Source organism: Neoarius graeffei, chromosome 2 (assembly GCF_027579695.1).
Source record: "Neoarius graeffei isolate fNeoGra1 chromosome 2, fNeoGra1.pri, whole genome shotgun sequence".
Lineage (NCBI taxonomy): Eukaryota > Metazoa > Chordata > Actinopteri > Siluriformes > Ariidae > Neoarius > Neoarius graeffei.
The window spans coordinates 121,515,179-121,528,358 of NC_083570.1; the positions used below are offsets into that span (position 1 = coordinate 121,515,179).

Here is a 13,180-nt window from a genome sequence, read left to right on the forward strand (position 1 = left end):
TTGTGTCCAGACGGGCTTCATCAGATGCGTTGGCGCTGTTTTCCAGTGCTTCACCTGCGAGTGGCTGAAACTGAGGTTCCACTTGGACATCATGGCAAATATCATTCAGCAGGTTGGCAAATAGATCACAGATGTTATTGTGTCTTTGATATATGAAACCGCCCTTCATATAGTACATGGCATAGCATGGTCACCATTGAAGGATTTCCCACATGTGCACACACCATTGGCAAATACTTTAGTGGCCATTGGTGTCCAAGGCAGACAGCATCATAAAACTCCCTTTTGTTCAATCGGAAATTTTCTTGGTACTGAAAGCTGGACAGCCTTGCAATTTCATAAAATCAATGAAATTTAGTTCCGTCTGAAATGTGGTCATTGTGATATGTTTATTTCTGTAATATCTCACAAAACATCAGGCCATTCTGTGGCTGGGAAGTTACTTAATTTGAGGGGATTAAAGCAAATAATGTTCATGAAATCGCAGTCAAGCAGACAGAGGAAGTCCGTGTGCGCATGCGCAGGTTTACCACCTTCTTCTTTTGGGTTTTACAGCAGCTGGCATCCACAGTGTTGCATTACTGCCATCTACAGGTTTACCTTTGAGCGTGCACTGACAGTTCCATCATTCTGTCTCTAAACGAACAGCTGTAGTCTGATAGCCAGTCCTATATGCACCATAGTGAACCCAGAAATTATAACTACAAGAAGGTTTTTTGATTGATTTGCATTGTATGTGGTCTACAGATGAATTTTAGCTTGGTTGCTAAAAGTTGCACTTTGGGCAATGTTTCTAATTTGCATAATTTATTCATAATTAGCAAAAATCAAATTTTTGGTAAGATATGGTTCTTGTGTGGTGATACAAAAAGCCATATTTGGCCAGAATGACTGTCAGGGGTCACTTCTTTCAAAATACAGATGTTGCCGTCTGAATTCTAAGATGGCCGCAGAGAGATGTTGATCTAGAAGAGGTACTCCAATATGAACTTTGCGCAGTTCCATCTGCATTAGTTGATGAATTAGGATGCTTGAGGAAAGGAAACAAATCAATTCTTGTAAAACATCTGGGAGTCACAGAGGAGCCTTTGAAGTCTGATGTCATGCTGATTGATGGAAACCAACTCTTGTATCACATTGTCTGGCCAGCACCAGGAACAGGACATGTTGGAGACCTGGTAGAAAGCATGAAAGCTAGAATAGGAAACAAGTACATGGGAGCACATCCTGTTTGACAGATACGATGGTCAAAGTGCTAAGGACCATGAGCGACAAAGGCGTGGCAGGGAGGGCTCAACTGAGTATAACATAGACCACATGACACCACTTGTGGGGCGAGAGGCAGTGATGAAAAACACAGCCAACAAGCGAAAACTCAGTTGCTCTGCTCATATGACTTGGGACTCAATGTCTACATGGTCAGCAGAGATGAAGCAGAAGTCACTCATGATGAAGCTGATATCACATTGATAAGCTACATGCTGAAGGCTGCTGAGAAAAGTGCAAACACCATCCGAATAGTCAGTGATGATACTGATGTATTTGTACTTCTTGTCTACTGGACATGGAAATATGAAATTGCAGCAGAAGTGCAGATGGAGAAGTGGGATCAGGAAGGGTCTACGCTGTCAAATCAACAGAACAGTTGCTAATCTTCGTGACAAATGCAAAGGGCTACTTGTGATGCATGCCGTCTCTGGATGTGACAGTGCTTCATACCCTTGTGGAAAAGGGAAGATATCTGCGATCAAAGCCTTGCAGCAGTGCAATGTAACAGAACTAGACCTAGTTGGAGAAGAGTCAGCTACTGAAGATGATCTGATGAAGGCAAGCACAAACTTCTTCCTCATCCTGTATGGGCAGAAAGATAGTAGGAACATGGCTGAAGCCAGATACAAGGTTTTCAAAAGGAAGAAGAAGCCACGTGCTCTGAAGAAACTGCTACCAACAGATGAAAACCTCCAACTCCACACTCAGCGGGCTCACCTTCAGGTGTTGTTGTGGAAAGCTGCACCCAAGGATAGGCCACTGGAAATAGCAAAAGACAATCACTAGCTTTGGGTGGATAGTGACTGAACAAGCAGTTATGCCTGCACTATCCATCCAACCAGTGGCTCCTCCCCAGCTTTTGGATGTCGTGAGTTGTGGGTGCAAGTCATGCCAAAAGAACTGTAAACGTAGAAAGGAAAGATTGTTCTGCACTGACTACTGGAACTGTGAAGGAGGTGATGGCTGCTAAAATCCCCACACAGAACCCACTGATAAACCTGATGATGCAGAAAATGATGAAGAGGACTAAAGTATACAGCGGCTCATTGATTATAATGTACATTTATATAATTTGAACTGTAATGTACATATGTGAACTGATTTGTTAAAATATTAATGTCAAAACATGCCAACTCAGTTTATTTATATAGCACATTTAAAAACAGCAGCAGTTGACCCAAAGTGCTTCACAGATAAAGGCAGTAAAAAGACATTTAGAAATCAGAGCAGGACGCAGACTACAGCATAAGAAGGAAGGGCAAAGAATATAAGACAAGTTAAAGGGAAAAAAAATAAAGATATCTTTATCATCTTTATTATTATTGATCATCTTTAAAAATGAATAGTGTGTGAAGTTACATATTCTTTCTTGTTGTCTTTGAATTATGAATATATACATAATATTATAATGGTTGTGATTAGAAAACATATCCCCAAATTTTTCAAATCCTTAAATCATCTCATTATCTCTAGCCGCTTTATCCTGTTCTACAGGGTCGCAGGCAAGCTGGAGCCTATCCCAGCTGACTACGGGTGAAAGGCGGGGTACACCCTGGACAAGTCGCCAGGTCATCACAGGCTGACACAAAGACACAGACAACCATTCACACTCACATTCACACCTACGCTCAATTTAGAGTCACCAGTTAACCTAACCTGCATGTCTTTGGACTGTGGGGGAAACCGGAGCACCCGGAGGAAACCCACACGGACATGGGGAGAACATGCAAACTCCACACAGAAAGGCCCTCGCTGGCCACGGGGCTCAAACCCGGACCTTCTTCCTGTGAGGTGACACTTTTACCACACAAGAGCCACATCTCACCAAAAATTAGATTTTTTCAAATTGTGAATAAATTATGCAAATGAGAAAAAAATGCCCAAAATGCAACTTTTAGCAACCAAGCTAAAATTCATCTCTAGACCACATACAATGCAAAATCAATCGAAAAACCTTATTGTAGTTATAATTTCCGGGTCCCCTTCCCTGCCTACCAGACTACTGATCACACCGAGGTGCTTGCTGAGCGCCGATATTTATTAGTTTGGTCCTGCGTTTCCTTTCCTTCGTATATAACATAATGTCTTTTCTTCTCGCTTTCCGTTACTGTAGTCGCTCTTTCACGGTTCATTTGCACACTCGCGTCCTTCATTTTTCTCTCCTGTTTCAAATTTGTATCTCACAATGCCTTGCGTGAACGGGGAAAGCCCACCACGTGATGCATGACGTAGTATCTTGTATTGGGTCATGGTGAAGCAGGAAAAAATATCAGAGAATTTACAGCCATGTGGCTTTAGTCATTAATTGCTCAATTTAAAAAAATCTAATAAAATTGGAAGTCTGTGATTCAAATTCAGTAGCTTTCATTCACTAAACAAAAATAACTGGGTGTCGGGAAAGTTCTTTTTATGACCTACATTTGAACAATCTGAAAGACAGTCTACGCTGAAAGCTGCTGATTTGCTGCTTCTTAACAGGAGGTCAGAACATTAGCCATGAGATTAGCTGGAACTTAGTAGGTTTAATCCTCTCATTAAAAACCTTAACGTTAATGTAAATCCATATGTTCCCATCATTGTTTATAACCAGGATAAAAATAAATGTTATTAATTTTGAATGTGTTTTTAATCCATGTCTCAACCTGATATGTATCCATATAAAATGTCCCTTTTTATTTCTATGCATGCAGGTTACATGTTTTTGTGCTTTTTGATTCAAAGAACAGAATAAATAGATTTTTTTTGACGCCAGTTCGTGTGAAAGCTTCATGAATCCGCTGCTTGTGTAAGAGATTGCTAGCAGAGCAATTTGGACACATGTTTAAAAATCTCCTGAAACAGTCCAAACACATTTCTATCAAGCTTTCGTCATAAAATCAGCTATCGTCTTCCCTCAAAACACTGATTGGGTGAGGAATTAAGTTACCTCGCCACCTGGGGGGCAGAATAGTGAACTGCAATAAGTCAGAGGCCCCTGAGGCTGTGTGCAGTGGGAGCAGGGAATGGGTTCAACACTGAGGAGCAAAAACACACTAAAGTAAGAACACACTGGAATTATTACTCACAAATAGCACATAACATTAAACTTAACAGCTGTGTAAACTGTGATAATCTGATAAGTTATTTAATGACAGGTTTAATTATAATGCAGTCAGAAAAGGAAAATACTGAATAAATTAAATGAGTGAGCAGGGATATTTCAACAAAAACAGAAATAACTTGGTTTAATGAAAAGGACATTTTTTAAAAGGTGTTGCATTTTTTTCTTAAAAAAAACCTTTATAATATGTACTTATATATTATATATAAAATACACGGAAAGTTCAATAACTTAAAAAAACAGATTTTTCAGTAAAAGTGTAAATTCATAATATGACTAAGCAGATCTGAGTAACAAAAACTAAAATTTCAAAAGACTTCTAATCACGTATGAATAAAAGGGTTAATCACACAGTAAACACCATCATTATGAAGTTTATATTGCAATTTATATAATTTAAAAAAAAAAATACAGATTATTCTTAAGACTAAAAGGTCCAGTACTGAGTCCTGACTCCAGGAGGTGTAAACAGGAAGTGGGGGAAAATACAGGAAATCAACTCTTCAGGATTTCACGTTGCGCAATCTCTAGAAGACAGATCTCCATTCGAGCAAGACGTCTCATCACAATGGTTATTCAGTGTGTGTTGCCCATAATGTCCTGCACATGAGCAGTGAGTCAGAGTTTTATTTATTAGCGTGTTTATTCTTCAACCCCACCACCTAGCTTTAGGGGGTGGGGGTGTGGTCGGTGGAGTTACATCAAACACAGCCCCCTCTCCTGTTGAGGAGCAGACGAAGTAGAGATTGAGTCCCACCAGAGCAAGAACAGGTGTGAAGGAGAGGGAGAACCCCAACACACGCACACTACTGCTGAAACACACACTTGGCCAGTAGATCAACCTGCAAACACACACACACACACACACACACACACACACACACACACACAAATCAAGTCTCCATTAAGGAATGGTTAACACACACACACACACACACACAAATCAAGTCTCCATTAAGGAATGGTTAACACACACACACACACACACAAATCAAGTCTCCATTAAGGAATGGTTAACACACACACACACACACACACACACACCTGCCGAAGACGAAGACTATGGTGAACAGTGGGATGAGTTTGAGAGCGTCCTGGTGAATGTACGTCGATGTCACGGCGAGCTGCACGAAGAACAGCAGGAAGAGACGGAGAGAATCGTGGACGTAGGTTATGTGGACGAGTGTGTGACGACTCACACGCTTCCCCTCAAACAAAGGATTCAGAGAACTGAACTTCAGACGGGACACGCCATGTACCAACACACCTGAAACATATGCACACACACAATTTGTCAAATCATATCCCATCATTCTTTACCACAGAAAGTGTGTTCTGACTGGCTGAGAGCAGCGGGGATGACAATTAACCGTGTAAACAAACAATACTGTGTGTTATTGTAGCTCGCCGTACTGTAGCCTGCATTTTTCCAGACATTAGTTAACTCTTAGTTTTTCTTACATAATTAATAAAGTTATGATGAAATTGCAAAGCATGTGGCTGCTACATGCAAATTTATACTAACTGACCGAGTATGATGGGGAAGGTGGCGAAGAGCGCACAGCGCAGTGTGTACACCAGCCTGGTGGGGGCGGTCCTGAGCGTGGGGAGGTCTAACGGCAAGAGGTCATGACCCCCCCACACCAGGAGAGGAAATATCACGACACCCACTAAAAGACACACGACCGAGCTCATCATCTCACCACAACACACACAACCTGAGAGAGAAAATAAAGAAAACAGATTTCACAAAATGTACAGGAATTAAATTTTAAAATATTGATAAATTACAAACAAACAGTGAAAGTTTTTGCTCACGGCTCTGAGGACTCTGCTTTGTGTTCTCCCAGTGTGTGCAGACATCACTGGCTTTGACATAGTCAACGCTGACATCGTCAATGCTGACATCAGTGGCTTTGAGATAGTCAACACCAACCTCGTCGCACTCCATTTGTTTTTCAGCCGTTTTCCTCACAATCTTCACCAGAGGAGTGAACGCAAAACTCATTGCATGTCCATCATCATCATCATCACCTTCATCTTCATCATCAGCCAATGATCCATCTCCTTCATCCCTCCATGTCTCCTGTCCTCCATCCAGCTGTCTCTCGCTCTCCGTCTTGCTCTCCTGACCCGTCGACCTCTCCTCTCTGTCATCTAGCCTTTCTTCGTCTCCGTTTTCTACCTCCTGTCTTTCATTCATTCCTTCTTCTCTGGATGGTTCTCGGTGAAAGACTGGAAACTGTTTTTCTTCCATTGCTGCATGGGTGTGGATCCTCTCTGTATGCCTTTCTCTCCTTTAGATCAAAAGTGTGTGTGTATCTCTCTCGCTCTCAAAGTCAGATTGTCCAACCAGATTCACGGCACATGTGCAGGAGGTCAAATTCAATAAAAGGTAAGATGTCAACAAGTTTCTTCTTTTCAAAATCACTGGTGGTTCCTGAAGAAAGCAAGACGAAAGAAAGACGGATAAGAAACAAAGTCCACTCTGAGAATTACTCATTAACTGATCCAGTTATCAGCGTGTGAAACACCTACACAGGAGGAGAGGGAAGAAAAACAGCACAGAGCTCCGTGAGGTTGTTAGAGGAAAATCTTTGCTGTTCAGTTAAGATGGTGGATGAAATCTGATCTGTGTGGGAAAAAAAAAACAAAAAAACAGAACAAGTGACACACAAAGAAGGACAAAGCATTTGCAGGTGACCGATGATCAGGAAACGACTTGTGGTTGAGCGTTAACCCGGTTTTTGTAGCTTCATGGGAAACAGACTGTATCACAGAGAACATATTCAATATCTTTCAATAGATCAGTTTATACACCCTTACCACACCTGAGGATGAAACTGTACACTTGAATTTTAAGACACTGGTTTTTATTTTAGTTGCAAAAGTCCACAGAAACACTCGTGGAACTTACAGACTTCCACGTGCTGCTCATACCGAACATCCTGCCTACTCATCTACACCTGTACACTCTAATGATCACACAGTCTGGTATCGCCCAGAAGAGGACAGGTTCCCTTTAGACTCTGGTTCTGGATCCATGAGAAAGAGAGCTTATATTTCACCACCATCACCTCTGGCTTGTTCATTAGGAACCTCAATCTACATCTGTTTACGTTCAAGTCATTCAGCAGACACCCTGATCCTGAGCGACTTAGAGTTGAAAGAACATTTCTCATTTAGCAACTGAGCATTTAAGTGTTAAAAGGCCTTGTTAAAGGGTCCAGCAGTGGCAGCTTGGACAACCTTTATTGTCATTCGTGTACACCAAACAAAATTTTGTTGCAAATTGGCTCAGCACAGAAATAAATATGAAGAGTATTAAATTAAATTATGCAGCAGCAGAAACATTATAAAGTGCGATAGTATAAAGTGACCTGTGGAATTTGGAATGTTCAAGTTATAAATAGAAGTTTAGCGTTTGGGTTTGGAGTTCAGCAGTCTGGTGACCTGGGGGAAAAAGCTGTTACAGAACCTGGTGGTCCTGCACCGAATGCTGCAGAACCTCTTTCCAGAGGGGAGAACAGTCCATAATGAGGGTGTGAGGGGTCACTGATGTTTCTGGCTCGAGGTGGTGGTGCTGAGATTTGAACTCATGACCAGTAGTCCAGTGTCTTAACCACTTCCAGATTTCTGAGAAGTGCAACTGAAAAAATCTGAACTTTTCCTAAATGTATTGGCCAAATGACCTTTGTCACTTAATGTAAGAAGACTGGCTTGTCAGGAGAAGCCATGGCTTAATGGCTTGAGAAGCAGCTTTAGGACCAGTTAGGTTAATGTGGGGTGGCTTTGGGCTGAAGTGCCCTTGAGCAAGGTACCGAACCCCTGACTGCTCCCCGGGCGCTGTAGTGTGGCTGCCCACTGCTCTGGGTGTGTGTGCACGCGTGTGTTCACTGCTTCAGATGGGTTAAATGCAGAGGATGAATTTCACTGTGCTTGACGTGTGCACGTGACAAATAAAGGTTTCTTCTTCTTCTTCTTCTTCTTCAAAAGGTCACTGGTTTGATTCCCTAGACCAAGAGGAATGGCTGAAGTGCCCTTGAGCAAGGCACCAAACCCCCAACTGCTCCGAACGCCCTACCCATTCTACTAAATGTGAAGACTGAGTAACTCCTAAACACCGGAAATAAACAGGTTTTCACTTCCTAAATGGCCATTGCCCATCGCCTTGGAGCTGACTAGTGGACATTCCAGGCTCTGGTTACCTCGGTGTCCCTTTCATATATTTATTTATAACTCAATGTTGGTGTCATCTATCGGTCAACAGTATCCCTCACTTCCCCTGGTAGTCGCCTCAATCACATCATCTCAAAGTTGAGATTAGTTTAGCTCGGTACTCGCCTCCTTCGTGTCACCTGGAATTACAGAGAATTAATGAAGAAGCAAGACACCGAGAGACAGACAGATGAAACAGAATCACACTTGAACATCAGAAAAAGCACAGAATTGATTCAGAATGATTCTGAATTTTTTGTAATGTAGTTTGGTTTGAGCATATTCTCATGTTCCTAGCTAATAAATCTTTAGTTTACTTTGTTTTCTCAGTCTTTCTTGGCAATCACATGGCTATCAACTCAACTTTATCATTCTTACACACACACACACACACACACACACACACACACACACACAGCATACAGAAAAATGATATGTCGTTTTCATATGGACCAAGGGGTGCTTAGACAGTGCAAACAACAAATATTAGGACAAAACAGGAAACAAAATATTGCAAGAGTTGGTACAGAGCTGTGCAAACATCACATAACACAACAGAATGCAGTAGAACACAAGCTGTTCTACTCCAAGAGTGAACAGTTATTCTTGGAGGAGTGCTCCAAGAATAACGCAAGGCCAAAATATAGGACTTAGTGCAAGTTAGCTCACAAGCTGCAATCTCATCTCATCATCTGTAGCCGCTTTATCCTTCTACAGGGTCGCAGGCAAGCTGGAGCCTATCCCAGCTGACTACGGGCGAAAGGCGGGGTACACCCTGGACAAGTCGCCAGGTCATCACAGGGCTGACACAGACACAGACAACCATTCACACTCACATTCACACGTACGGTCAATTTAGAGTCACCAGTTAACCTAACCTGCATGTCTTTGGACTGTGGGGGAAACCGGAGCACCCGGAGGAAACCCACGCGGACACGGGGAGAACATGCAAACTCCGCACAGAAAGGCCCTCGCCGGCCCCGGGGCTCGAACCCAGGACCTTCTTGCTGTGAGGCGACAGCGCTAACCACTACACCACCGTGCCGCCCCAAGCTGCAATCTGTACGTGTAAACCTGTACCTGAAGTAGGAGACAGCTGCTTGATGCCTTTCTCTCATGAACTACAAAGTTTCACCTAAACAAACAGTTTGAGACGCGTTTTGAAGGTCACAGGATATCACAATGCTGCCCAGATACAGGATACCGACAAACAGCGATATTCACTCATCCCAAAGCCTCTGTTGGGTTGATAAAATATTCATAATCATTGAGAATGTTAAAGCTGATGCAGTGCTTTATGTACATCAGCTGAGGTCAAAATGATTATCAGTAACTTCTACATGTACATGCACCACGCCTGTTCCTCCAGGGTTGCCCCACACTGCCTGCTGGACAGAATCATGGGATACATACATGCAAACATATGACAGACAATGAAACGTGTATGCCACCTTCATCAAACAGCATAATGGTGCAGGTTCCTGTAAAAGTGCATAGCTGAGCTTCAGTGGAGGAATTTCATGGTGAAATTTCAGTAATGCAGGCTCTGCCTTCTCTCTCTCCAGTCTAAGAATGCTGTTCCTCCACTTTACCTACCACTACCAGCAAACTCAGAGAAACTCACACACCATCCTAAACAGTCTTGGCAAGTCTGAAAGACTGAGTGTAGTGGAGGATTGGTGAATCTGAGAGAAATCCTTGCATGAGGTCAATTCAAAGTTCTTCGCTAGTAACCAAACATGGAAACAGGAGAAGCTTTACCAGGCCCATCAGGTTCTCCTCTTACTGCCATTCAGTATACCCTGAACTATTCATTCATTCATTTCATTCATCTCCAGTAAGAAGTTTAAATCCACTGGATAGATGGGATGGTCCATCACAGGCATCATACATTATTCACTTTGCCTGGGGACGTTTATGACACTTCATTATACACAATATGTGCATTCCATCAGTAACACCACATCACATGATGACCTCTTATCCTGCAACAATAAAGCTACAACAAAGAGAGAGAGAGAGAGAGAGAGAGAGACAGGAGACAAAGGAAGAAAGACACATTGGTGTGTTACTGGTTGAACATCTACTGATGTGTGTGTAATTATATATATCACACACACCGTTAGGTCCATAAATATTTGGACAGAGACAACATTTTTCTAATTTTGGTTCTGTAGATTACCACAATGAATTGTGAACAAAACAATTCAGATGCAGTTGAAGTTCAGACTTTCAGCTTTAATTCAGTGGGTTGAACAAAATGATTGCATAAAAATGTGAGGAACTAAAGCATTTTTTAAACACAATCCCTTCATTTCAGGGGCTCAAAAATAATTGGACAAATTAAATAATTGTAAATAAAATGTTCATTTCGAATACTTGGTTGAAAATCCTTTGTTGGCAATGACTGCCTGAAGTCTTGAACTCATGGACATCACCAGATGCTGTGTTTCCTCCTTTTTAATGCTCTGCCAGGCCTTTACTGCAGCGGTTTTCAGTTGCTGTTTGTTTGTGGGCCTTTCTGTCTGAAGTTTAGTCTTTAACAAGTGAAATGCATGCTCAACTGGGTTGAGATCAGGTGACTGACTTGGCCATTCAAGAATATTCCACTTCTTTGCTTTAATAAACCCCTGGGTTGCTTTGGCTTTATGTTTTGGGTCATTGTCCATCTGTATTATGAAACGCCGACCAATCAGTTTGGCTGTATTTGCCTGGATTTGAGCACACAGTATGTCTCTGAATACCTCAGAATTCATCCAGCTGCTTCTGTCCTGTGTCACATCATCAATAAACACTAGTGACCCAGTGCCACTGGCAGCCATGCATGCCCAAGCCATCACACTGCCTCCGCCGTGTTTTACAGATGATGTGGTATGCTTTGGATCATGAGCTGTACCACGCCTTCGCCATACTTTTTTCTTTCCATCATTCTGGTAGAGGTTGATCTTGGTTTCATCTGTCCAAAGAATGTTCTTCCAGAACTGTGCTGGCTTTTTTTTTAGATGTTTTTTAGCAAAGTCCAATCTAGCCTTTTTATTCTTGAGGCTTATGAGTGGCTTGCACCATGCAGTGAACCCTCTGTGTTTACTTTCATGCAGTCTTCTCTTTATGGTAGATTTGGATATTGATACGCCTACCTCCTGGAGAGTGTTGTTCACTTGGTTGGCTGTTGTGAAGGGGTTTCTCTTCACCATGGAAATTATTCTGCGATCATCCACCACTGTTGTCGTATATGGGCGTCCAGGTCTTTTTGCATTGAGGAGTTCACCAGTGCTTTCTTTCTTTCTCAAGATGTACCAAACTGTAGATTTTGCCACTCCTAATATTGTAGCAATTTCTCGGATGGGTTTTTTCTGTTTTCGCAGCTTAAGGATGGCTTGTTTCACCTGCATGGAGAGCTCCTTTGACCGCATATTTTCTTCACAGCAAAATCTTCAAAATGCAAGCACCACACCTCAAATCAACTCCAGGCCTTTTATCTGCTTAATTGAGAATGACATAACGGAGGAATTGCCCACACCTGCCCATGAAATAGCCTTTGAGTCAATTGTCCAATTACTTTTGGTCCCTTTAAAAACAGGGTGGCACATGTTAAGGAGCTGAAACTCCTAAACCCTTCATCCAATTTTAATGTGGATACCCTCAAATGAAAGCTGAAAGTCTGGACTTTATGTCCATGTCCATTATATAACTATAACCTGAATATGTTTCAGTAAACAGGTAAAAAAACAAAATTTGTGTCAGTGTCCAAATATATATGGACCTAACTGTATATATAAATAAAACAGTATGTTTACACGTCTAATAAGTTTAACTAGTCAACCAGTGATTCAGTCGAACTTACACTGCTGAAGCAGAAACTGTTTTGGGTGTCATTATTTTTAGGCTGCTTTATTTGAAAGGAACGCATCAAACCAAACTTCATTTTTCAGCCAGACATTCCACTCAGACAGCAAGACAGACAGGCAGGCAGATCGATAGAGAGACAGACAGGTAGAGAGATAAAGAAAGAGACAGACAGACATATCAACAGGCAGAGACAGAAACAGAGAGAGACAGCATGTATATTATATTAATCCATATTTGAACTAAACTAAATCTACAGCACTTTTCTTACCTGATCTTCCATTTCCTGTCCACTCAGTCCTGTGTGTGTGTGTGTGCTGTTTCCTCCTCTGCTGATTGGCTCATGCTGAGGTTACATAGGTGTGTCAGGTAAATCAAGTCACTGAGAGACAGGTTGTGGTTTCTAAAGAAAGACATTAGAAAAACAAAAAGCTTTAAATAAAGGAGGAAGCTTTTATAAGCAAAACAAAACAAAGCCACGCCCCTTCTGGTTGCCAATGGTTATTGCAGTATATTATTCAAGTCTTGGGGAATAATTTATTAAATATGTTTATGGTCTATAACTCAACAATTTACTTATTTTTAGGAAAATACATGAATGCATATATATCTCCCACTTGCCCTTCCTTTGGGTGTTTTTTTTTTCCCCTCAAGCTCGGGTCCTCTACCAGAGGCCTGGGAGTTTGAGGGTCCTGTGCAGTATCTTAGCTGTTCCTAGGATTGCACTTTACTGGACAGAGATCTTGG

The 13,180-nt window shown here is 41.8% G+C and overlaps 1 protein-coding gene across 2 annotated transcripts; it reads right to left on the reverse strand.

The window, feature by feature from the left end:
- Window positions 1-4,587: 4,587 nt before the first annotated feature.
- Window positions 4,588-12,831, reverse strand: tmem79a (transmembrane protein 79a). Of its 2 annotated transcripts, none has more exons than XM_060915489.1 (6): window positions 12,705-12,831; window positions 6,908-7,001; window positions 6,188-6,809; window positions 5,899-6,087; window positions 5,414-5,636; window positions 4,588-5,211 (listed from the first exon to the last, which is right to left on the reverse strand). In XM_060915489.1, exons 3-6 carry the CDS (start codon window positions 6,624-6,626, stop codon window positions 5,019-5,021), a joined length of 1,044 nt encoding a protein of 347 aa, XP_060771472.1. In that variant the 5' UTR covers window positions 6,627-6,809; window positions 6,908-7,001; window positions 12,705-12,831; the 3' UTR covers window positions 4,588-5,018. The 2 variants fall into 2 exon arrangements, with proteins under 2 accessions (XP_060771472.1, XP_060771473.1); XM_060915490.1 differs by lacking the exon at window positions 12,705-12,831 and adding an exon at window positions 12,432-12,694.
- Window positions 12,832-13,180: the final 349 nt, after the last annotated feature.

Excerpts from the sequence above, each read along its gene's own strand:
- tmem79a (XM_060915489.1), bottom strand. The coding sequence starts at position 6,626 with ATGGAAGAAAAACAGTTTCCAGTCTTTCACCGAGAACCATCCAGAGAA. Across the intron at positions 5,637-5,898 it reads CACCTTCCCCATCATACTCG|GTGTGTTGGTACATGGCGTG; the intron begins GTCAGTTAGTAT and ends CATATGTTTCAG. Across the intron at positions 5,212-5,413 it reads ATAGTCTTCGTCTTCGGCAG|GTTGATCTACTGGCCAAGTG; the intron begins GTGTGTGTGTGT and ends GTGTGTTTGCAG.